At 43.7% G+C, this 25895-nt stretch overlaps 1 protein-coding gene across 4 annotated transcripts in view; it reads left to right on the top strand.

The window, feature by feature from the left end:
- EP300 (E1A binding protein p300) overlaps positions 1-25895 on the top strand; it is a 466384-nt gene that overhangs the window by 288009 nt on the left and 152480 nt on the right. For all 4 annotated transcript variants that reach the window (XM_029590455.1, XM_029590457.1, XM_029590456.1 and 1 more), the window contains exon 13: positions 8606-8761. In XM_029590455.1, coding sequence (XP_029446315.1) covers positions 8606-8761 — 156 coding nt within the window. The remainder of the gene's footprint in view (positions 1-8605; positions 8762-25895) is intronic.

The raw sequence follows: 25895 nt of genomic DNA on the forward strand, positions 1-25895 counted from the left end.
ACAAATCTAAGAAATTTCATAAGAGACATAAGTCTCTCATCTGAACAGAGGTTAAAGCCACGTTCCTCTAAAAGGGCTAGTTCCACGGATTTGGGAGTGGGGTCAGCTCCAAAGCGGCCCCTTCGTCCGGGTCCGGATCAGACAATTTTTTCTTCTTCAGATGATTCTGAGCATGGCTCTTTACCTATCCCGGACAAGTCCTTGCTGGAGGGGGATTTAAATGAAGACCCTGCTTTGAGTATTAGTTCAGACCCTCATGTTGCGGATGGGGATGACCCCAAAGTAGTCCGCCTGTTTAGAAGAGAGGAACTTAGTCCCTTAATTCCAGCAATTTTACTGGAATTGGGTCTCGAGGCTCCAGTGAAGGATTCTTGGATGGGTGGCGTTGACCCAGTGTTGCTTGGCCTTAAAGGTCCCACGACATCATTTCCTTTTCATCTTTCTCTCACTGACCTTATATACTGGGAGTGGGATACTCCTGAGTTGGGGCTTAAGGTAGCACGAGCCATGGAAAAATTATATCCATTACCTGAGGAAGCTTTGGAAATTTTAAAATATCCTAAGGTGGATGCCGTTGTTTCAGCCGTCACTAAGAAAACTACTATTCCAGTAACTGGGGCTACGGCTCTTAAAGATCTCCAAGATCGTAAGCTGGAGGTTCAGCTTAAGTGAATTTTTGAGGTTTCTGCTCTTGGTGTGCGGGCAGCCATGTGTATTGGCTTGGCTTTGCAAGCTGGACTAAGATGGGTCCAGGCTTTACAAAACAAAACAATTCTTCCCTCTCTGAAGAGGAAGTTGCTCAGGCTGGTAGACTGGAAGCTACAGTTGCTTATAGTGCAGATGCTTTATATGATCTCATTAGGACCTCTGCTCGCTCTATCGTTGCTTCTGTATCGGCTCGCAGACTTCTCTGGTTGAGGAATTGGTCCGCAAACAAATCCTCCAAGCTCAATTAGGGGCTTTACCCTTTAAGGGAAAATTATTATTTGGTAAGGAATTGGAAGATTTAATTTTGTCCCTAGGGGAAAATAAGATTTACAAATTGCCAGAGGACCGTCCTAGACCTAGAAGCTCTTTTTCATCTCGCTCTTGTTTTCGGTCTAACAGAAGATTTCTTCTTCTCGTCAGTCGGCTCCTCCAGTCCATCAAGATCACCAGCGTTTTCTACACTTTGCGATACTGGCTCACCATTACCAGTTCCAAGCGCTACCCTTCGGTCTAGCAACGGCCCCTAGAACATTTTCCAAAATTATGGTGGTCATGGTGGCAACACTGCGGAAGGAAGGGATCTTGCTACACCTTTACTTGGATGACTGGCTAATCAGGGCAAAATCTTCGGAAGAGAGCTGGCAGGTGACCAGCAGAATCAAGAACCTACTGCAGGATCTCGGTTGGGTCGTGAACACGGTCAAGAGCAGTCTGCAGCCCTCTCAGTCTCTTAGAGTACCTGGGGGCCTGTTTCGACACCAAACAGAACAAAGTTTTCCTCCCTCCCCCGAGGAGAAGGAAGCTGATGGAACAATTACGACGATTGATGACCAGTGCAAGCCCCAAGGTATGGGACTATCTTCAAGTCCTTGGGCTCATGGCATCAACCCTGGAGGTCATTCCATGGGCAAGGGCTCACTTGCGACCACTCCAGTGCTCCTTACTGTCACACTGGAACCCACTATCCCAGGACTACTCAATTCGCCTCCAACTACCAGCAGAGGTACGTTCTCAGCTTCAGTGGTGGCTACAGGAAGACCACCTAAGTAGAGGAGTAAGCCTATCCCCACCGAACTGGATCATGCTCACCACGGATGAGAGCCTACGAGGGTGGGGAGCCCACTGTCAGAAACTGATGGCCCAGGGACAATGGAGCAAGGAAGATGCGGGATGGAACATAAACCACCTGGAACTTGAGCAGTCAGACCAGAGTGCCTGCGATTCAGCCACAGACTCCGAGGCAAAGCAATTTGAGTAATGTTGGACAATGCTACAATAGTTGCTTACATCAATTGCCAGGGAGGAACCAGGAGCCAGCAGGTGTCTCTGGAGATAGACCCTCTCATGGCATGGGCGGAGATAAACCTACAAGGGATCTCTGCCTCCCACATTGCAGGAAAAGACAACTTCTCAGCAGACTTCCTCAGGAAAGAGAGCATGGACCCGGGGGAATGGACGCTGTCGACCACAGCCTTCCAACTGATAGTAAATCGCTGGGGCCTCCCAGCTATGGACCGACTGGCCACCTCTCTCAGTGCCCAAGTCCCTAGGTCAGAGCTTTCCAAACTGTGTGTCGGGACACGTTAGTGTGTCACCTGCAGTGTGCAGGTGTGTCGCGCAAGCCCGGTCAACTCTGATGCGAGTTTGGGCTTTTTTTTTCCTAGAGATTCACTTTTTTTTTTCAGTTTATGGGTTGCTTATTATTGGGTGATTTTTGCTGTCAATCGCGTTTTTTGGGGGGGCTTGGTGGGTGAAACGAGCCCAGCCATCCTTGCATTGGCTGCTGCTGCCGATGAGGCCTGGCCATGAGGAGTACTGACTGCAAGCAGCAGTGTCTGGTGATCATGGAAGGGAGTGAAGCACTTAAACTGGCAACAATCAAAAAGACGAGGTACATGAGTGTGGGGGCCAGACATGTGCTGGGGGGAGGAGAGAGATGAGGGTGTGGGGGACAGACAATTTGTTTTATTATTGTTTCTCATAAATTATAACAATAACATGAATCTTGGAATATATATTTTTAATATAAATTTAAGGTTTTCATGAGATAGGTTGTGTCGTGAAACATTTTATTTATGTATATATTTAAGGAAACATACATAAATTGTCGAAATATGTTTCGTTCGTTTAACCTTTAACCTCTGGTTTACTAGTAGACTGAATTACCGTGTCGTGAAATTATGTTTGTCTAAAAAGTGTGTCACCAACATGAAAAGTTTGGAAAGCTCTGCCCTAGGTTCTTCAGCCGCAGACGAGAGCCACTCTCCCAAGGGATCAACGCTCTCGTCCAGACCTGGCCAGAGGAAGACTTGCTGTACGCTTCCCCCCATGGCCATTACTGGTCAAGGTCATCCGAAAGATAGAACACCAGAGGGGAATAGTTATACTAGTGGCCCAAGATTGGCCAAGACACCCATGGTACACGGACATGCAAAGACTCCTTGCGGTGAGCCCTCTGTGACTACCTCCACACAGAGACCTTCTCCAGCAGGGCCCAATTCTTCATGAAGATCCATCTTGATTCTCTTATGGTGTGGCTCTTGAGAGAACTTGCCTGAAGACGAAGGCTGTGATTGATATCCTGCTCTGCGCGCACGCAAGTTGTCAACATCTCTGGCATACATACGGATTTGGAGAATATTCGAAGCCTGGTGTGAGGATCGCGAGATAGTCCCACGGACAGCCGAGATCTCCATGATTCTGGTGTTCCTACAGGACGGTATGAAGAAGGGGTTGTCTCTCAACTCCCTCAAGGTCCAAGTAGCTGCCCTCTCCTGCTTCAGAGCCGAAGTGAACCGAATCAGTCTATCAGCTCATCCGGATTTGACCCGTTTCCTAAAAGGGGTTAAGCAACTTCGGCTACCCCTAAAGTGGCCAGTGCTCCAATGGAACCTCAATCTGGTATTAGACTTCCTAGCGGGGGCTTCCTTCAGACCAACGCGCGGTCTGTTACTACGCCTCTTAACATTAAAGACAGTATTCCTGGTCGCAATATAGAAACATAGAAATGACGGCAGATGAAGACCAAATGGCCCATCCAGTCTGCTCAGCAAGCTTTCACACTTTTTTCTCTCTCTCTCTCTCTCTCATACTTATGTTACTCTTGGCCTTTAGTAACCTTTTAGTTCTATTTCCCTTCCACCCTCGCTATTTATGTAGAGAGCAGTGCTGGAACTGCTTCTTAGTGAAGCATCAGGCTTAATTGATTCGGGGTAGTAACCGCTGTAGCAAGCAAGCTACACCCATTCTTATTTGTTTACCCAGACTGTGGAATTCAGTCCTTGTTGGTTGTTGTCGGAATATAAATCCACTTTTCTTCATTCCCCCTGCTGCTGAAGCAGAGAGCAACACTGGATATGCATTGAAAGTGAAGCATCAGGCTTGTTTGGTTTGGGGTAGTAACCGCCGTAACAAGCAAGCTACTCCCTGCATTTTTTGTGAATGCAAATCCTTTTTATTCACATTTCCTCTTGCCATTGAAGCATAGAGCACTGTCTGAGTCGCATTTACCGTGTGTATGTCTGTTGAATATGGGTATTATCTCCAGGTAGTAGCAGTCTTTCCCGCAAGCCTCCCTTTCTTCCTTCACATCCTCTAGACTTTATGGATCCACAGTGTTTATCCCATGCCCCTTTGAAGAACTTCACAGTTTTAGTCTTCACTACTTCCTCCGGAAGGGCGTTCCAGGCATCCACCACCCTCTCCGTGAAGAAATACTTCCTGACATTGGTTGAGTCTTCCTCCTTGGAGCTTCAAATCGGGCCCCTGGTTCTGCTGATTTTTTTTTTTTTCCCAACGGAAAAGGTTTGTCGTTGTCTTTGGATCATTAAAACCTTTCAAGTATCTGAAAGTCTGTATCATATCACTCTGTTCCTCCTTTCCTCCAGGGTGTACATATTTAGATTCTTCAATCTCTCAAGTCATTCGATGAAGACCATCCACCTTTTTGTCGCCCTTCTCTGGACCGCCTCCATCCTGTCTCTGTTCTTCGGAGATACGGTCTCCAGAATTGAGCACAGAGCTCCAGGTGAGGCCTCACCAAGGCCCTGTACAAGGGGATAATCACTTCCCTTTTTTTACTCAATATTCCTCTCTCTACGCAGCCCAGCATTCTTCTGGCTTTAGCTATCGCCTTGTCACATTGTTTCCCCGACTTCAGATCGTTTGACACTATCAACCCAAGGTCTCTCTCCTGCTCAGTGCATATCATCCCTTCACCCCCCATCGAATACAGTTCTTTTGGATTTCCGCTCCCCATATGCATGACTCTGCACTTCTTGGCACTGAATCTCAGCTGCCATATAGTTGACCACTCTTCCAGCTTCCTTAAATCCCGTCTCATTCTCTCCACTCCTTCCGACGTGTCCACTCTGTTGCAGATCTTAGTGTCATCCGCAAAAAGACAAACCTTACCTTCTATCTCGTCCGCTATGTCGCTCACATAGATATTGAACAGGACCGGTCCCAACACCGATCCTTGTGGCACTCTGCTTAACACCGCTCTCTCTTCAGAGTAAGTTCCATTTACCATCACACATTGTCTTCTGTCCATCAACCAGTTTGCAATCCAGGCCAGCACCTCGGCACTCACTCCTAAGCTTCTCATTTTACTCACCAGCCTCCTGTGTGGGACCGTATCAAAAGCTTTGCTGAAATCCAAATAGATGACATCGAGCGCTCTTCCTCTATCCAATTCCCTAGTCATCCAGTCAAAAAAGTCTATTAGATTTGTCTGACAGGATCTTCCCCTGGTGAATCCATGTTGCCTCTGGTCCAGCAATTCTGACTGTAGATAGTTCACTATTCTTTCTTTCAGCAGCGACTCATTACTTTTTCCACCACCGAGGTGAGGCTAACCGGTCTGTAGTTAACAGCCTCCTCTCTGCTCCCACTCTTGTGAAGCGGGACCACCACCGCTCTTCACCAATCTCTCGGTACCACTCCTGTTTCCAGGGATCTATTGAACAGGTCACTCAGCTGCGCCGCCAGCACATCTCTGAGCTTTTTCAGTATTCTGGGATGAACCTCGTCCGGCTCCATGGCTTTTTCCACTTTCAGTTTCCCCAGCTCTTCCCATACATTCTCTATTGTAAATGGAGTTACATCTACTCCACTCCCCTCCGGTTTCTTGTTAACTAGCGACTGTCCTTCTCCAGGGTCCTCTTTAGTGAACACTGAAATGAAGTATTTGTTTAATATTTCTGCCATTTCTTCGTCTCTCTCCACACATTGATCTTTTCCACCTTTCAATTTCACTATACCACTTTGGACTTTCCTCCTTTCTCTGATGTATCTGAAAAATGTTTTGTCACCTTGCGTTACCTTTTTGGCAATCCTTTCTTCCGCTTGACTTTTTGTCTTCTTGATTACTTTCTTCGCCTCCCTCAGTTCTACCAGATATTCTTTTTTGTGCTCCTCTCTTTGGGATCCTTTATATTTCTTGAACGCTGTTCTTTTAGCCTTTATTTTGTCAGCCACCTCCTTTGAGAACCAGATAGGTTTCATTTTTCTTTTTCTTTTTCTTTTGCTTTTCTTTACTTTTCTAACATATAGATTAGTTGTCTTGATAATTGCTCCTTTTAGTTTGGTCCACTGTTGTTCCACATCTCTCTCGATCTCCCAGCCTTCTAGTTCTTCCTCTAGGTACTTCCCCATTTCATCAAAGTCCGTGTTTTTGAACTGCAGAACTTGGGTCTTCGTGCTTCTTCTCCGTATCCTTTGTGTGATATGAAACCATACTGTTTGATCACTGGTGCTGAGGTGGGCGCCCACCTGGACATCAGAGACATCTCCATTAGTGAGCACTAAATAGAGTATAGCTCCCTCTCTCGTGGGTTCCATTACCATTTGTTTGAACAAAGCCCCTTGCAGGGCATCCACTATTTCTCTACTATTGTTAGATTCTGCAGAAGGGATACTCCAGTCTACATCCGGCAGATTAAAGTCTCCAATGATCACCACTTCTCCCTTCTTTCCCATCTTTTGGATGTCTTCAACCAGATCTCTGTCATGCTCTTCCTTTTGATTTGGAGGCCTGTAAACCACTCCAATATAAATGGATGCCCCATCATCTTTTTTTAGGTTGACCCATAGTTCTTTTTCATTGCCCCATCTTCCTTGCAGCTCAGATGCTTGGATATTGTTTCTGATATAAAGAGCCACTCCTCCCCCTCTCCTGTCCTCTCTGTCCTTAAGTTATAGCCCGGTATTGCCGTATCCCAATCATGTGATTCCGTGAACCACGTCTCCGTGTCAGCAACAACGTCCAAGTCCGCCTCCACCATTAGGGCTTGCAGATCTGGGATTTTATTGCCCAAACTACGAGCATTTGTGCTCATAGCTTTCCAGCTTTTCTCGCTCAGGTTACTGCTTTTCCTGGACTCCTTTTGTGACTTTAGTTGAGTTTTTTTGTTATCAACTTCACCTGTCACAATGTGCTTATTCCTTTGGTTACTGGTCTGGAATTTCTGTATGTATTGGGTTCCTTCTCTCTTTTCAGATAACAATTCAATCTTATTCTCAAGAACTTATTCAGTATTTAATACAGAGAAGGCTTTTTGTACTTTTTGTACTTGATACAGTGTGTTCAGCTCTTTGCATCTCTGAACTACAGGCACTATCCTGTCGGGAACCGTTCCTTACGTTCACTCCTGGAACCATACAGCTGCGCACTGTCCCCTCCTTCCTACTGAAAGTGGTTTCCAAGTTTGATTTGAACCAAGCCATCTCCCTACCATCTCCGGATGAACATAAGGACTCTGAAGACTCATGCCTTCTTTGCCATCTAAATATCGGCAGATTCCTGGTGCGATACCTGCAAAGATCGGAACCGGTGCGCAAAACGGATCACTTGTTCGTTCGTTCTCCACAGCGGGAAGAATCAAGGAGAAGTGGCCTCACAGGTGACCATAGCCCGCTGGATCAAGGAAGTAATCAAGGTGGCCTACATAGAGGCAGGAAAGCCCCTACCCCTACAAGTCAAGGCTCATTCTACTAGGGCCCAAGCAGTATCTTGGGCAGAAACCAAGCTGCTGTCGCCCGTCGAGATCTGTAGGGCGGCGATGTGGTCCTCCCTACACACCTTCTCCAGGTTCTACCGCCTGGATGTTCAAGCCCGAGAAGACGCAGCCTTCTCAAGGGCAGTACTAAGTGGGCCAAGGGTAGCCTCCCGCCCTGTCCGGGTATAGTTTTTGTACATCCCACTGGTCCTGAGTCCATCTGGCTGCACGTTAGGAAATGGAGAAATTACTTACCTAATAATTTCATTTTCCTTAGTGTAGACAGATGGATTCAGCATCCCGCCCATAGAAGGAGAACCTCGGGAAGCGAACCTTGAGATTAAACAAATATGGGTAAGCTGTTGCCTACCCCTAGTTCAAGACACCCGCAGTTTGTCCAGTGTCTGCGTTAATTGGTTGAGTGCACTGGCGGTCTCCAGTTTTTTAAAATCAGTTGAATCTGTTCAATCAAGTTTAATCAGTTTTAATCAAGTTATTTAGCAAATATATATCCACAGTGGTTTTTCAAAGAGAATACTGAAGAGCTGAGGTTACTGCAGGTGATGTCAGCTTTGAAATCTGACTCCTCCCATCTGCTAGCAGAAGAGCACATAACTCACTTGTCCTGAGTCCATCTGTCTACACTGAGGAAAACGAAATTATCAGGTAAGTAATTTCTCCAATTTCACCTGCAATTAGCAACATGGAGAGAAGGAAACAGTTATAATTTCCCCTGTAAGGAGCTTCTGGCAGACTGTAGGGAATGTTGGACCTGAATTGAGTGCTGATGATCTGCTTGGGTATACACAACAGTGTGGTGATTGTAAATTTCTATCTGTCTTTCCTTGTGATCCACAGTGTATAATGACATGGTTACGTTGCTGGTTTTCTTTTAACAGATGGCATTTGCCTCACGTATGCAGCAGCCTGGTGTCGGTCAGCCCTCTGCACAGACTCAGTTCTTATCGCAGCCTCCATTTTCAGCTTCCTCCCCAGGAATGAATGCTACTAACATACCCATGGGACAAGTGAGCAGTCAGACCACAGCATCTCAAGTATGTGCCTGCATATCTTCTAATGCCTGCATATCTTCTAAGGTCTAAGCAGAGCAATCTCACTCTTAATACATTGCAGCCCCTTGTGGTGAATCCATGTGCAGTCAATTCCACTGCTAGACAGTTAATGTATGTGTATAATTTGGTTTAATGCATAAATTTTGCAGTGCTCCAGATGTTTCCTGTATCTCTTGGTGTAGTTTATGCCTGTTGCATGCAGAAAAACTTTGTAAGAATAAAATCTGGCCTTTAACATCTACTAAGGAGACTATGTAACAGCTGTTAAACTGCATAACTACTGTTCTTTTCATCTCACATCATTGGGGAGATTGTTTATCTAGCCACCCATGTTTCTTTCTGGGTTTTGCTTGCTCATAGTCAGGGTTCCTGATACCGCGCAATTCTGCAGCCTTGGAGAGGGCTGTGAACACTAACTCTTCCCATGATATTGTAAATGTAAATATCTTGGCAAAATTACCATGGAGACCATGGACCCTGTATGCTGTGCCGAGGTCATGAAGAGGATTAGAACAATTGCAGAATGTCTTGCTGTTTACTACTCTTGCTGCAGGGGCTCTGCTAGTAGCTATCTAAGTCCCTGTCTCTCTTACCCCCACCCCACACACACGTTGACCAGAGAGCAGGAAGATGATTATAGCAGCTAGAGCACATTTGATTGCTTCCTTCTCTTGTCATTGGAACATGTCTGCAGCTTTTAAATACCTGGCTGAATACACAGCCACGCAGTTGAAAGTAGTAGTTGGGCTCCAGCAGCAAGAGAAGAAGTAGTAGCCCAATGTGCCACTACTGCTCTAATCTTTTCCTGCTATTGGTTCACCAAGAGAGGGGGGGGGAGAAGTCCTGGGAAAGAAGATAGGATGGTGGGGGTTGAATACAGGTAAATGAAGGAATGGATGGTGGTGAGGCAGCAATATATGAAGATTAGAGAGGGTGCATGAGGGAGAGTGACTGACAGAAGATTATAGGTGGAAAACAGGATAGGGTAAGAAGGAATTGGAGAGGGTACAGAGGAAGGGAGAGTGAATGAGGAGATTGGAAGGGGTGTGGATAGGAGAAGAGGGAATCAGAGGAGAGAGGGTGAATTGAAAGGATTGGGGGCAAGAGTGAGGAGACTGTAGGAGCTCTGGGATGTGAGTTCCTTTATCTGCCTTACTTTTCCTCCACTCTTTTCTCTGATCTCTTGAGTTCCCCCCATCCTCCCCTATCTCTCGCACTTCACTACGCTGTTTTTCTACTTCTGCTGAGATTCATTCTGTGAAATTCCTTCTCTCCCCCATCCTCTTGATTCCCCTTTTGTCTATCTTCTTTCCCCCTTTCCAGTACCGTCATTAAGATCCCTTTCCCCCTCCCCCCCAAAAAAGAGCCAAATATATTAACTGGACACAGAATTGTCGGAAAAGGACTTTATTTTTAAAAAGTAAAATTAAATCATATATGTGTGTGTGTATAATTATTCCAAATTTACCACATAATCACCACATAATTTTTACAAATCTGCCACAGAATTTACCTCTTGCTGCATAATCTTGAAAAGTTTGCCACAGGAAGCCAAGAGTATTGCTTATAGTAAGACTAAAGTAAAATTAAAAACTTGAATGTGTGTTGTATCGCAAAACTGAAATTGTCCTGAGTTCATAAAAAGAAAATCAAATAATGTAATTTTATATAAGAGATGATGTGAAAATTTTGAAATTCCTTTTCTTCTTTGATTCACAAATTTGCATATGGTTATAACAGCGTTCATTATGTGAATCTGTGTAATAAGTACATCATTTGTTTTGTCAAAAAGCAGACTGAATTACCCATTTCATGTGGGGTGACTTCATCCAGCGGTACTGAACAGATTCATCTTTCCTAGCTAGTAGAGTTTTGAACTTAACTGAATATGTGTAGGTATTGCCTTGTGAATCTCTTCAGTTTTTTTGTCCAATCATATCATGGACATATACCATCTCTTCAGATATTTCTTTTCAAAATCTTAAAAAACATTTTTTTTTTTTATTTTTTCATTATTCTCTTCTGTTTTCCTTCTTTTAGTTGCCTTACCATACTGCAGCACCACAGAAGTTTTCAGTGCTCCAAAAAATATAAATTTTGGCCCCTCAAAAATGTCTGGCAAGATGAAATCCACAGTGAGCTGGTTCAACACTTCATCTGTAGTAAGATGATGTCCCTCACAAAATATCGTAGTGTGGGTCCAGACCATGACCAGATAAACCGTTCTATCTGTGAACAGATGTCCCCATGTTCTCAATGTTCCAGGGTGCACCACAAAGAGCAACTGCATAAGTCTCTCAAGCCACAGTAGATCTTGACTCCTCCATTGGTCTAAATAGAAACCATTGGGTTGAGTGATAGTCTCACCTGCATCGAAGGATATTGGAGCCTGAGTTTAAAAAAAAAAATAAAAATCATGTCAGTTCTCAACGCTTTGAGGCACACTATGTATCGACCCGCCATCCTAAAGGCCCATTGGTGTACAGTGCAAAACAAGCATGGTTGCCCATTCAAAACCAATCACTCTGATGCAACTGATTCATGCATTGACAAAAACATCCTCCCTCTAAACTTCATTGAAGCATTCGATGTACCCGAGCCCTGAACAAAAATGATTGGGCTTAGAGTACTTTGCATACACAGCTGTGTGCAAGGCACTCTAAGCCAGCTGCTGGAGGAGTCATCCTACCTCTGCTCTTTCCAGTTACCACAGCTTTCATTCCTTCTGGGTTGATAGCAGAGGGTTTCCAAATAGAAATTCCAGCTCCAGTATGCCTCCTACTGTTGCTTGCCTTCTAAAATTAAAAAAAAAAAAAGAAATCACCTATTGAGGTGCAGAAACATATTCTTGTCCCTGAAGAGAGTGCATCACAGCCTATACTAGATCAGAGGATATGTCAGTTGCTGGACCAGGTTGCAGGTCTAGTGAGAAATTTCTTTGCCTCGTTATCTAAAGAGACTTAAGGAATAAGCCAGCCACTCTTCTCCAGCATTGCTGCAGTGATACCGCAGACCAGAATGCCAATATTGCCTATCGGTTCAAACACTTAATCAGAATTCTTGATACAAGGTTCTTCATCTTTCCATTTAATGGCAGTGAAGTCAAGTCGTTCAGAGGTGGTTGACCAAGGCTTTTCCTCTGAGGCAACCAGAAAAGCCTCCCAGTTCTCTTTCATTGTCTTTGGTGTCCTGGGTTAGTAAACCCTCACTTTCTCTTCATCCAGTCAGTCTAGTCCTGACATATTGGTTATGCATGCCAACCAGCAGATGGAGGTAGTGAACAGGCTTGCTGATGTCACTTCTTATATACCTCCCTGCTGACACCATCCTGCCGGTATTCCTGTATTCTCTATCTCTTACAGATGGTAGACAAGCTTCCTGTGTTGGGTGAACAGAAAAATTCTAGTGTGCAGCTCCTGAGGTGACAGATGAATTTCTCCCTCCCTCAGTTGAGCCTGGCCCTAAACCGAAGGGAATATCTGTATGGTTGGCAGTTCCTGAGGTGATTGCTTCATGCTTCTTCCCTCAGTGGAGCATCACCGGAGATGAGATGGCTATTCAGTATGAGGACTTGATTACCTTTCTCTCCTCCTTCATCCCCCCTTCTCACTCCCTCTTCTGCACTCTCAATATTCAGAGCCAATTCAGGTCCAAAGCCTTATGCTTCCTACTTCAGTGGTGTACTCCATGACCAAGGGGGTGGGGGGTGGGGGGGGGCCATGGGGACTGATAGTAATTTTTTTTCCATGCCCTTCCTCTCTTTCTTGCCTTCCTTGCTCTCAGGATATGTTTGCTACTTCTCCTTTAAAGTCTTGAACCTGTTTCTGGCTGCAGCAGTTAAGTAAAAAAAAAAAACCACAAAGGGGAATTCTGGCTATTAAGCAGCTAGAGGTTCATGACAGCTGGACAGCGCGACTGCCCTCTTTTTGGTTAGTAGACAAAGCCTACATGTGTATCTGGTTTGGCCTTTTTGGACTGTGGGCAGAGCTTGAGGGGGAGTGATGGTGAGGGGGAATGCAAAGCCTGTGCGCTTCACAGCAATGCAGTCTTAGTGTGCAGTGCCTTTGAAGGAGAGCTCTGAATGCTATCAGGGGCATGGAAGGTGCAAGTAAGTCTTCCCAGCCTTTCAGCGGGGATTGCGCGACAGACAGCACTGTTTTTTGTTTTGGTTTTTTTTCACTGGGCTGTTAGGGGCACCAGTGGCCATTTTGAAACTGCATGAAAACGGTAGGCACTGGTCAGCAATTTTTATGCTGTCTGAGGTGTTCCTTTTATTAATTTGTTGGGGATCGCTTGTCATTCAGCGACGAGCATGATGGTGGCACAATCAGAACTGCGTTCTGCTCTGCATCTAGTCTGAGGAAGGTAGTAGATATTGTCAGGATTGCTGTGAAGCTCAGGATTTCCAGAGGGGGCTTTGGCATCCTTTTTGTTACAGCAGAACACCTATAGTGGCTCATTTTTGGATTTTGCAGTGGTTTCCACATGGCGGCTGCTGTTACAATAGGGCAGCCTCATTCCATACCGGATGTTTCTTCTAGCCCTGGGCAACAATTTCACAGGAAATTGCCAGTCAGCAAACCTTTATAGGGGCAGAGTGCAATAGCAGAACCTGCCTCCAATACTTAAAACCTCTGAATTCGAATGAAGCCCAGGGCCAACATAGAGAAGGAAAGTTTTCAGCTTCAGAGACTTCTCTTTAATGGGCTCTCTATCTCTTATCCCTTAAGAGTATGTTGTGGATTCTGTGGTTGTTTTGCAGCCACCGTGGCTGTTTCAGTGTGGGGGTCCTCTTCCCATAGCCCAGAGGGGCTGTTTTTTTTGGTGTCTGTCGCCTTTTGAGCACCACAGCTACTGCAGTACTGGGATGTTTGCTCCTCCTTTCCTTGACCCGAGGGACATGTTTTGGATCCTGCAGACCCTTGTAGGTCACCACGATGGAAGCAACTGTGCAGGATTTCTCTCTGAAGAATAATTCCTTCTGGCTCTACACTGTATTTGAAAGATTTATTTTTTGACAAAGATCTATAAGTATTTTATGAGGGTTGGGGTACAGTTTTAGGAACTCACTACAATTTCCCAGTATCATTGCCCTCAGTTGGAGCCCAGGATTCCAAAGGCTAACCACAGCAGCACAAGTATTTTCAGGGGATTCCCTTGAAGGTCTTAACAGACTGACACACAGGATCAGTGAAAAGGGCCCAGAAAGGGTTGATAATAGCGGTCCCTAATGTGCCTATCTACACAGAATACCTCCCCATAATGTGCAGTCCCTAGGTCTGGGTCTGCTGCATATCCCTGGCATATTTTCTCAGGCTTCTCTGGTTTCACGAGATTCCCAGAAGTGGGAAAGGATGTTCCCAAAATGGATGGATATTGCTGCCATGGTCTCCTTCGTGGAAAAGGTTTAAAGTCTTTAATTTTCAGTTATTACATGCTTGTTTAGGTCTGTTAGGTGGCGGAACTGCTCTTGTACCTTATAGACTCCATTAAGTTTCTGAAAGACATGCTTGGATCCACAGGAGAATGAGAATTTCATTTTCCTAGGGTAGACATTTTGGTGTCACTTAATGTCGTGCAAAAAAAGACAGGCCTTAGGGGCTGTGTGCTTTTTCAATCACAGCATGTGGCTCTGTTGTGGCAGATCTGAAATACATCTGACGCAGAATGCCCAGGAAGACTTGGGGTAGTATTTCCCACCATTAGAACTAGGTAATGTGTGTCTAGCTGGGTGATACTCTGGTGTGCTTCTCAGGCAGAGGGATGGCATCCATTATAACAGTTCAGCTGTTTCTCTAGAGCTGCCTCTGATCAGTAGTGTCTATTTGTGTGACTGATTTGACTAGGCATCCCTTTCAAGGTCAGCTCTTGTTAGGTTGTAGAGATTGACAAAGGCATGGAGCAACTCTGAGGATGGAGACACCATTGGCTTTTAGAGGATTGAACTAAGGTTCCACTGTAGAGTAATTTTCCTTTCTATCAATGAAAAGAGGTAAGAGGCAATAAGGCAGGCTCCAGCTTCTCCGGAGCAATGCAGTGAGTGCTTGAGGTTCCTAATTCAGGTTACAGAGAGAGGTGGCTGTTTGTCTCTGTTCTTTCAGAGGTGGGCTCCAATTACAGAGACCAGTGGGTCCAGGAGTTAATAAATGGTTATATTATACAGTTCACCCATTCTAATTCAGCTGCCTTTATGGTTTCCCTTGTCATTTGACCATGGGAAGACAAGCAGTAGAGCTTTTCTGCTGTGGCTCCTTGAATTGAAGACTATACTTCCTGTTCCAGGAGGCCAGGAAAGGTGAGGATGCTACTCCATTTTTCCCATTTACTTTATTTCCATGGTGGTTCTAAAGGGGGTGGGTCCTTTTGTCCCACCCTGGCCCTGCTAATGTCTCTGACTTCTTGACGGTAGTCTTTGGGAAGAATGTGCGCTACTTCAATCCTTGGATGTAAAGAGACATCTTTTTCAGAATCTCAAGATCTCTAGCTTTTTTTCAAGAGATCTGATCTATTTTTTGTTCTGTATAGTGGCATGCAGAGAAAATGGGGTGCCAACTAGAGTTATGGTGGCACACTGGTTTAAAAAGGTATTTATGGAGGTTTATGTGGAATCTGGTACTCACTGCCTTGTCATTCCACAAGGGTTCAGGATTCTTCATGGGAAAAGTTGCAATTGGTTTCATTTTGGAGATCTGTAGAGAAGCATCTTGGTCTATTGCATCCCTTTCTGGACATTGAAGTCTGGCTTTCTGGGTTGGCAGTTTTGCAGTGGGCTTGGGCAGTGACCCACTGTATTAGGAAATAGCTTGGGCAAATCCCACTTCTCTGGGCTGGTTTCCCTGGATGAAGATGAAGTTGAAATTACTACTTACATGATAATTTATTTTCCTTTTCTTGAATGCAATCAGAGCAGTCCGGAACCCTCCCTATACTACTGCTGTCTTCAGCATCTTTGTTCAGTCTATGCCTTGCAGTCAGTTTTTCACAGGTAAATAAGCAAGATTGGAAAACAGTATGGCTTCCTATGCTTTGCCGCAGGTGAGTGGTTTCTTATGCTACTGTTGGACACTCTTCATTCGTTGCTTCCTTATTTTTTTTCTGGAAATCCACTTTTTACATTTATTATTATCATAATCATCTTTAATTATAACTGCTATTATGGTTCTATTAACATTGTACTCGGCTTGATACAGGAATATTGGCAGGCTGGTGTCAGTACAGAGGTATAAGAACATAACATAAGAATTGCCATATTGGGTCAGAACCACATCCTCTTGCAACGAATTCCAGAGCTTAATTATGTGTTGAGTGAAAAATAATTTTCTCTGATTTGTTTTAAGTATGTTACTTGCTAACTTTATGGAGTACCAACTAGTCCTTGTATTATCCCAAAAGAGTAAATTAAAAGTTTCACGTTTACCCGTTCAAGTCCTTTCAAGATTTTGAAGACCTCCATCATATCCCCCCTCAGCCCTAACCTCTTTAGCCTTTCCTCATAGGGGAGCCATTCCATACCCTTTATCATTTTGGTTTCCCTTTTCTATACTTTCTCCAGCGCAACTATATCTTTTTTGAGATGTGGCGACCAGAATTGCACTCAATATTCAAGGTGTGGTCTAACCATTGAGCGACACAAAGGCATTATTACATCCTCTGCTTTTTTGACAGTCAAAGCACACTGAGCCAGCTATTTCAATGTAACATCAACTATGTAGCAAATATATTTTTCCTGGGTAGTAACTCCTGAAATGGAACCTAACATCATGTAGCTACAGCATGGGCTACTTTTTTTCCTATATGCATCATGTTGCACTTGTCCACATTAAATTTCATCTACCATATGGACGCCCAATCTTCCAGCCTCGCATGGCCGTCCTGCAATTTATCATAATCCGTTTTTTGATTTAACTAATTGTCATCTGCAGGTTTGATCACATCACTCATCATACCTCTTTCCAGACTGTTTATAAATATATTATTTATTTATTTATTTAGAACTTTTATATACCGATTTTCCAGTAACAGAATTACTAATCAAGTCTGTTTACATTCAAAACAACCATGACAAGAAGTTGTCTTACAAAAAACAGGATGATTCAAACTTGGATACAAATAACTGGGAATAACAACATAAAATAAAATAGTTAAGGAGCTTAATGTAGACTGGGGTTATGATCAGTTGTTAAGAGTAGGACAGGGTTTTTTAGATTTGACTGAATAGAGATAAATAGCACATTTTCTGGGGGGGGGGGGGGGGGGTTTACCACTGAGAGGGATCATTGGTTGGAGATCTAATAAGATACTGAGGTTATGGGAAAGCTTGGTTGAACAACCAGGTCTTGAGTCTTTTTTTAAATGTGGTTGGGCATTGTATCAGTCTGAGGTCTGATAGAAGAGAGTTCCAAAGTTTTGGACCGGCCGTAGAGAAAGCTCTTTTACTTAATGCTGTCTTGATCGGTGGGGCCTGTAGATTGTCTCTATATGCTTGTCTCACCAGTCTGGCGGAGGTACGAGGTTGAAGTGGGATCATGAGATTGAGTGGGGTGATGTTATGTATTGCTTTGTGGATTGATGAGAGGGCTTTGAAAAGAATTCTGAATTTGATGGGTAGCCAATGTAAGTTCTTTAAGGTGGGTGTTATATGGTCTCTTTTGTTTGTTTTGGTTAGGATCCTTGCTGTAGCGTTTTGCAACATCTGTAAAGGTTTTATGGAGTTAGCGGGGAGGCCGAGTAGCAGTGAGGTGCAATAGTCAATTTTAGTGAGAATGATTGCTAGTAAAACTGATAGGAAATCTTGAAAATGGAGGGGGTCTCAATCTTTTTAAGACTTGTAGTTTGTAAAATCCATTCTTTACTGTGTTGATGATGAATGATCTGTAGTTCATTTGGTTATCTAGGATGACTCCCAAGTTTCTGACTTGGGGGGGATAGGATTGGTTGGGAGGCTGGGTTTGTATTGAGTAGTGGGTGGTTTCCATCTTGTGTAATGAGTAGGTACTCTGTCTTGTTTTGATTGAGAATCAAATTGAGACTTGTCAGCAGGTTGTTGATGGCTTGTAGGCAGGAGTTCCAGAAGTCCAGTGTTTTGTGAAGTGAATCCGTAATTGGAATCAGAATCTGAACATCATCAGCGTATAAATAATGGATTAGATTTAGCTTGAGGAGGAGCTGGCAGAGTGGGAGCAAGTATATGTTGAATAAAGTTGGCGATAGTGAAGAGCCTTGTGGGACTCCCAGATTGCAGTTGACTGGTTGAGATTCCTCCCTGTTGATCTTGACCTTAAAATGCCTGTTCTGAAGGAAAGATTTGAACCAGTTGAGGGCGACACCTTTGATGCCAATGTCTGACAGACGATCTACCATTATATTATGATTTACTATGTCAAATGCTGCTGTTAGGTCTAGGAGGATGAGTAAACAAGGTTGTTTTTTTTCAAGGTTCAGTAGAATGGAGTCCGTTAATGAGATAAGAAGAGCTTCTGTGTTTCGGGATTGGCGGAAACCAAATTGCGAAAAGGAAAGAATGTTGTTGTTCAAGTATTCTGTTAGCTGTTTATTTACAATTCTTTCCAGAATTTTTGCGATGAGGGGCAGGTTTGCTATTGGGCGAAAATTGGCCGGGTTATCTGGAGAGAGATTTGGTTTTTTTTAGGAGAGGTTTTAGGATGGCCAGTTTGAGAGGGTCAGGAACTAGCCCTTGAGATAGGGAGCAGTTGATAATTTGGGTGATAGGTTTGGAGATGGTTTTGGCACAGGTGATGAGGAGGTTGTTGGGGATGGCGTCCAGCGGATGAGAAGCTGGTTTAAGGTTTTTTTTTAGAACGTTTTCGATCTCTAAAGACGAGGTAAGCTCAAATTCCCCAAGGCTTGTATTTTGTTGTGATGTGTTAGCGAGGGGTATTGAAGGAATAGTATCTTTGTTTTCCTTGGCGGGAGGCAATAGATTCGGGATCTTGTTTTTGAAGTAGGTAGCAAGTTCCTCAGCTTTGCTTGCAGCTTTATCGTCTGGTATAGACGTCAAGGGTGGTTTGGTGAGGGACGAAACTAGGGAGAAAAGCGCCTTAGGGTCAAAGAGGAAGTGGTGAATTTTTTGTGAGTGGAGGATGGAGAGTCTGTATTGGTGCATCATGGATTTAAAAGCAGTGAGGTTGGTAGTTGATGGGTTTTTGCGCCAAAGATGTTCTCTCTTTCTGAGTTCCTGTTTTGTGGATTTTAGTTTTGATGTGTACCATGGTTTTTTGTTGTCTTTATTTGCTTGAGTGACTTTGGTGATTGTTGGACAGGTGTTATCTGCCACTTTTTTGGTGATGTTCGTCCAGGATGCTGCGGCTGAGTCAGCGTCCGAGAGGTCTAGTTGGTTAAGTTCTGCAGATAGGCTATTGCTGAGAGTTTCCTGGTTGCAAAGCTTCCTGAATTGTACCGTGTTATTCTGCTTTTTCAGGGAGGTAGGTTAGTGCATCTTCAGTGAGGTGGTGATAAGCTTATGGTCTGACCACGGGACTGGTAGGCATACTGTATGGGAGGATGGAGTGAGGTCCTGGTTAATGAAAATGAGGTCCAACGTGTGACCTGCTTTATGAGTGGGTTCATTAATGATTTGTGTGAAAACCATGAAGTTAAGTGTGTTGATGAAAGTTTCACAACTGGAAGAACGAGGAGTTGAATCCACGTGGAGATTAAAGTCTCCCAGGAGAATAGCTGGTGTGTCGATATTGATGTGTTTCGCTATACCTTCAATCAACAGTGAAGGGTCTGCTTCAAGGCATCCTGGGGGGCATAGATGAGACCTATTTGCAGGTGGGAGGATTTAAAGACAGCGAATTCCAGCGAATGTGATGATATTGTGGCCTGTAGCGATATTCTTAGTTTTTTGTTTGCTGCAAGAAGGAGACCGCCTCCTCTTTTTTTTCAGCCTGGGGATGGAGAAAATGTCATACGAGTGAACAGGGAGTTGGTTGATTGTAGCAATGTTTTCTGGTTTTAGCCAGGTCTCGGTGATGGCACAGAGGTCGGGGTGCGTATCCAGGAGATAGTCATGGAGAAGGTGTGATTTTTTTTTTTTGTAAAAGACTGTGCGTTCAACAAAGAAACAGTGAAAAGGGTAAGGCCCAATAGTTGATTCAGGGGCGAGATAATAATTGGGATGAATCTTTTTTGTATAGTGTGTGGTATAGCTTGTGATTTTGCTGAAGTTCTCCTGAAGTTATGCATGATGGGGATGGCTGAGGTAGCCATGATTGATTCTTGTGGAGGGTGTGGTGGGGCTGAGAATTGTAAGGTGAACTGTGGGGAGTTGAGGGTGGAGAGAAATTAATATCCTGAGGAGAGTCTATGAAGAGAAGTCTAAGAAATTGCTCTTTGAAGGAGAAAATATATATCAGGGTTCTTGGGCTGGACTATGGGGCTGCACGAAGGGGTGGGCCCCTTTGTCGCGCGACGCCGGTAGGGAGAGCCCTGTATTTAAAGGGGGCTCTTACCTGGCTTCCGATTTGCGCTGTTTTTTGGTTTTAAATGTTTTTACTTCCTTTTTGATGATGCTTCTGGCTTCTGATTGGGTGGGTTGCGGCCACGTGGGGTGCAGCACCGATCCAAGTACCGATCCCTGAGGCACTCCACTGTTTACCTTTTACCACTGAGAAAACAGACTGTTTAATCCTACTCTTTCAGTCCACAAAAGGACATTGCCTCCTTTCCCAAGACTTTTTAGTTTTCTTAGAAGCCTTTCATGAGGGACTTTGTCAAACACCTTCTTAAAATCCAAATACACCACATCTACTGGTTCTCCTTTATCCACATGCTTATTCACCCCTTGAAAAAAATGTAGCAGATTTGTGAGGCAAGACTTCTCTTGGGTAACACGCTGGCTGTGTCCCAGTAAATCATGTCTGTCTATATGTTCTGTGATTTTATTCTTTATAATAGTTTCCACAGTTTTTCCTGGCACTGAAGTCAAACTCACAGATCTATAGTTTCCCGGATCACGTCTGGAGTCCTTTTTATGTATCGTTACATTGGACATCTTCCAGGCTTCAGGTGCAATGAGTGATTTTAATGATAGGTTACAAATTACTTGTAATAGGTCTGAAATTTCATTTTTGGGTTCTTTCAGAACCCTGGGAGGCATACCATCTGGTCCAGGTGATTTGCTAATCTTCAGATTGTCAATCTGGTCTACAACATCTTCCAAGTTCACCATGATTTGGGTCAGTTCATCTAAATCATCACCCCTGAAAACCATCTCCAGGACGGGTACCTCTCCTACATCCTCCTCAGTAAACACTGAAGCAAAGAATTCATTTAGTCACTCTGTGATGGCTTTATCTTTCCTAAGTGCCCCTTTAACCCCTCGATCTTCTAAGGGTCCCACCGATTCCCTTGCAGGCTTCCTGCTTTGGATATTTATCTAAAACTTATTATGAATTTTTGCCTCTACAATCAAACTTCTTTTCAAATTCTTTTAGCCTGTCTTATCATTGTTTCACATTTAACTTGCCAATGTTTATGCTTTTTCCTATTTTCTTCAGATGAATCCTTCCAATTTTTGAAGCAAGATCTTTTTGCTAAAATAGCTGTTTTCACCTCCTCTTTTAACCATAAAAGCAATCGTTTGGACTTCCTTCCACCTCTCTTAATGCTTGGAATACATCTGGGCTGTGCTTCTAAGATTTTTTTTTTTTTTTTAACAATGTCCACACTTGTTATATACTCAAAATTTGCAGCTGCACCTTTCTGGTTTTTTATAACTATTTTTCTCATTTGATCAAAGTGTCTCTTTTGAAAGTTTAGTGCTAGAGCCGTGAATTTACTTATTGCCCTCTTTCCAGTCACTAATTCAAATTTGATCATGTTATGATCAGTATTGCAAGCAGCCGCACCACTGTTACTTCTCTCACCAAATCCTGCTCTCCACTGAGAATTAGATCTAAAATAGCTCCCCCTCTCATCAGTTCCTGAACCAATTGCTCCATAAAACTGTCATTTATTCCATCCAGGAACTTTATCTTTCTATTGTGTCTGATATTACATTTATCTAGTCAATATTGGGGTAATTGAAATCTCCCCTTCTTTCTGCACTACCAATTTGGTTTGTTACCTTAATTTCTTTTAGCATTTCACTGTTTGTCGTCTCATTTTGGCCAGGTGGACTGTAGTATACGTCTATCGGTATAGTCTTCCCCAATGCACAAGGGATTTCTATCCATAAAGATTCAATTGTTTGTTTAATCTCTTGCAGGATCCATATCCTGTTGGACTATATGCCATCCCTGACATAAAGCAACCCCCCTCCCCCCTTCAAGTTGCTCCTCCCTATCATTGTGATATAATTTGTACCCTGGTATGGCACTTTCCCAATGCTAATTCTTCTACCACCATGTCAGATGACAAGCTTATCTCATCATTCACTGCTATCCACTCTATCTCTCCTATCCTACTACTTATACATTAGCATACAGACATTTCAAAGTGTGTGTTTTGTTTGTATTAACAGCCTGCTTTTCAATTAACAGGGATAATTTGGAATCTTTTAGCTCAGTGGTCCCCAACCCTGTCCTGGGGGCCCACCAGCCAGTCGGGTTTTCAAGATATCCACAATGAATATGCATGAGAGAAAATTTGCATGTTATGGAGGCAATGCATGCAAATTTTTTCATGCATATTCATTGTGGATACCCTGAAAACCCTACTGGTTTGTGGGCCTGCAGGACAGGGTTGGGGACCTCTGTTTTAGCTCAGGTGATTTTTTTACTTACAGGCACATGGACTACTTTTGCTTTTATTGTATCCTTTCTGTCGGGATGCCCTAATTCTCCTGCTTCATTAGTATCCTTCGAAGATATCTGCCTCCAAACCATGCACTGCTGGACAACTATCAACTTTCCCCTTTGTTCTAGTTGAAAAGCTGCTCTGTCTCCTTTTTAAGGTTAGCGCCAGCATCCTAGTTCCACCCTGATTAAGGGTGGATTCCAACCCTTTGGAAAACCGGTTTGATTTGTATCTAATGCAAGATGATCGGTATATAAAAACTAAAAATAAATAAATAAATAAGGCTCCCCCCCTTCCCCAAAAGGTTCCCTAGTTCCTTGCAAAACTGAATCCCTCTTCCTTGTACCATAGTCTCATCCATGCATTGAGACTCCAGAGCTCTGCCTGCCTCTGGGGACTTGAAAGATCACTTCAGCCTGCAGAGCTTGTGAGCCTTTGAATTCTAGGCCTTAAAGATTTATTCACCTTATACTAAATTTCATTATGATTTGTTGCTGCTCCATCTCAAGTTGATGCTTACATTGGTGTCTGACATCAGTTTGATCAGTTAGTCACCTTTCTAATATTTTTCCCTAGGCCACATATCTATAAAGGAGAGACACTAGCTCACTTCTGATTTCCAAAAACGATGCTTTCTAACTGGAGTAGACTAAAGCCCATTGAAAGTCCAGCCAGCTTTTATTTATTTATTTATTTGCTTCTAGCGGTTTGGACTTCATAGTGACAAAGGCTACAATATCTAATTGAATAGCAGGATTGTATGTCTTATTTCGGTACTCTGGCAGGTCTGACCTTAGAAGGACTTGTCAATGTCTCATCTGTCAGGGTCATGCTGACATTGGTTGCCCATCTGAGTCTACCTCCATACAGGAGATTTGCAAGGCTGTAACTTGGCATTCAGTCCTGACATTCAGTGGTTGTTACTATCTAGACATGGCCCCTTATTGTGTTGCTGGGTTTGGACTCCTTCTTTCAAGGCCTGTTTGTGCAATAGAGCCCATCTCCCTCCCACAACCCATTTTTTTTATTTCAGGTTGTGTTTTTTGTTTAGGAAATACCTATTTAAAAAAAAAATATATATATATATGTATGTGCATATATATATATATATATGTATGTATGTATATATATATATAGGGATTTATGCCCCACAAAATCGCAGGTGATTATTTTTCCCCCTTCTTTATTTGAAGAGCAGCCTTGGTTCTGTTTAGCTCATTTGTCTGCTTATCAGAGAAAATGAAATTGCTGATCTGTATTACAGCAGAGAAATTAAGTATACAAACCTCCAGCTCTCCCCCCCCCCCCCCCCCCCCCAGGAGTTGATCTCTACTCCCTTTTTTATTTATTTTCCTCTTGAGTTTCCTCTTTCAACTAACATAAACCTCAAGGCAGATTACAACCAAACTAGTCATTTTACTAAACTAAATACATTTCTTCTTCTTGGCTAATCATTGAACTGTGAGGCTAGTGGGCACAAGGGAACCTGCTGTGCCATGTTCAAAGAACTTTCTTGGTAAGCTCTGGAATGTCCATGCTGATGTGACAGATCATATGACCCTTCTGTATGCCTCATTTTAGTATCATTAGGTTATAACCATTACAGGTAAGCAATTTTGTTTGTTCAATTCCATAGAAAAAGCTGATTTAACCTTTTATAATTCTATTGATATTTATTGTTTTGAGGGAAATATTGAATGTTTTCAGCTAGCTCATGTCTGTAAGTATGCAGAGTAATACTAAACGGTGATCCGTTTAATTCTGCTGAATAACATTTCAAGAAAAGAGTTGCAGAAAAGTCTTTTGACTTCAGTTTGTTACAGAAAGATTAATCAAGTCTTAATTATACAACAGATGCTTGTTGATTGGTTTGTGTTTGGTTTACTGTACCATGTTCTCATTTTGCAAGCTTTAGAACCAGATTTAAGTTTTGATCAAAAATAAGGCAATAAAATGCAGAAATATGCAGTTCAGGTTGCGTGCATACTTTTAATCTCGTACATCTTTTGTCCAAAAATTTAATTTCCTGCATCTTCTGTCAAGGAAAAAAAATCCATAGGAAAAAAAATTGTACGAGTCAGATCTTGTCCAGAAAACACTATGGAACATTTGCTCTGTATTTTACCAGCATTTCCTAGCGTGTAGCCAAATGGACTCAGGACCAATGGGTTATATGCTCCCCTGCTAGCAGATGGAGGACTGAGTCAGGTTTCAAAGCTGACGTCACCTTAGATACACCCTGCAGTGACCTCAGCCCTTCAGTATCTCTCTGTCTCCAAGCAGATGTGGATATGCTTTCTGTATGGGGATCGCTGTACCCTTTAGAAGAAGAAATTCTCTTTTAAATTCGAGAAGGATTGAGCCCCACTCTCCTGTGGTGATACCAAAGTCCTTCCTCCAGCTGAGAATTCCTGACGTGATTTCCGAGATCCCTCAGAGGTGTGCCTTGGTCTGGAAGCCGGTTCCTTGTGTGGACTTTGCTGCTGAAACAGGTGGAGGAAGCCGAGCATGGCAGTGACAGCCATAGCCCTCTCCCCCCACAGCAGGAGACCATCTCTGTACTCAACTGGTAAGTGCTGAACCCAGGTGAGTTTAAAAAAAAAAGAGGATTCCTTCCAATTCAGAGACAGAGGGGTTTCGATAAGACTTCCTCCAGTCTCCTTGCTCAGAGACTCTACCAATGTTGTTCCCGATCCCGTTGGGGTAAGGGGAAGAGGACTGAGTGGGTTGAGCGGGCTCCTCCCCCGCCTCCCTGCTGTCACATTGTAACCCGCTAGCTCAAGACTATTGGATTCGCCTCCACTTAGTCGATGAAGTATGCTCTTGGCTCCAGTGGTGGCTGCAGGAAGTTCATCTGGGCAAGGTTGTAACCCTGTCCCCACCGAACTGGCTGGTCCTTGCGACAGACGCGGGCCTTGGGGGCTGGGGAGCTCACTGTTAAGGAGCTGATGGCCCAGGGGTGTTAGACCAAGGAAGAGGCACTCTGGAACATAAACCACCTGGAAGCCCAGGTAGTCAGATTGGCATGTCTACAGTTCAGCCACATACTCCAGTGTCAAGCGGTCCTCGTAATGTCTGACAATGCAACAACGATAGCCTACATCAACCGCCGGGAACCAAGAGCCGGCATGTGTCACAGGAGATAGATCTCCTTATGGAATGGGCGGACATTTACAGATGATCTCGGCTTCCTACATCGCAGGAAAAGACGACAGAGCAGACTTTCTAAGCAGGGAGAATCTGGATCCAGGAGAGTGGGCATTGTTGGCCAAAGCCTTTCAGCTGGTGGTAGATCAGTGGGGCCTCACATCCATCGATCTGCTGGCCACATCTCACAATGCGAAGATTCCCTGCT

Source organism: Rhinatrema bivittatum, chromosome 2 (assembly GCF_901001135.1).
Source record: "Rhinatrema bivittatum chromosome 2, aRhiBiv1.1, whole genome shotgun sequence".
Taxonomy (NCBI): domain Eukaryota; kingdom Metazoa; phylum Chordata; class Amphibia; order Gymnophiona; family Rhinatrematidae; genus Rhinatrema; species Rhinatrema bivittatum.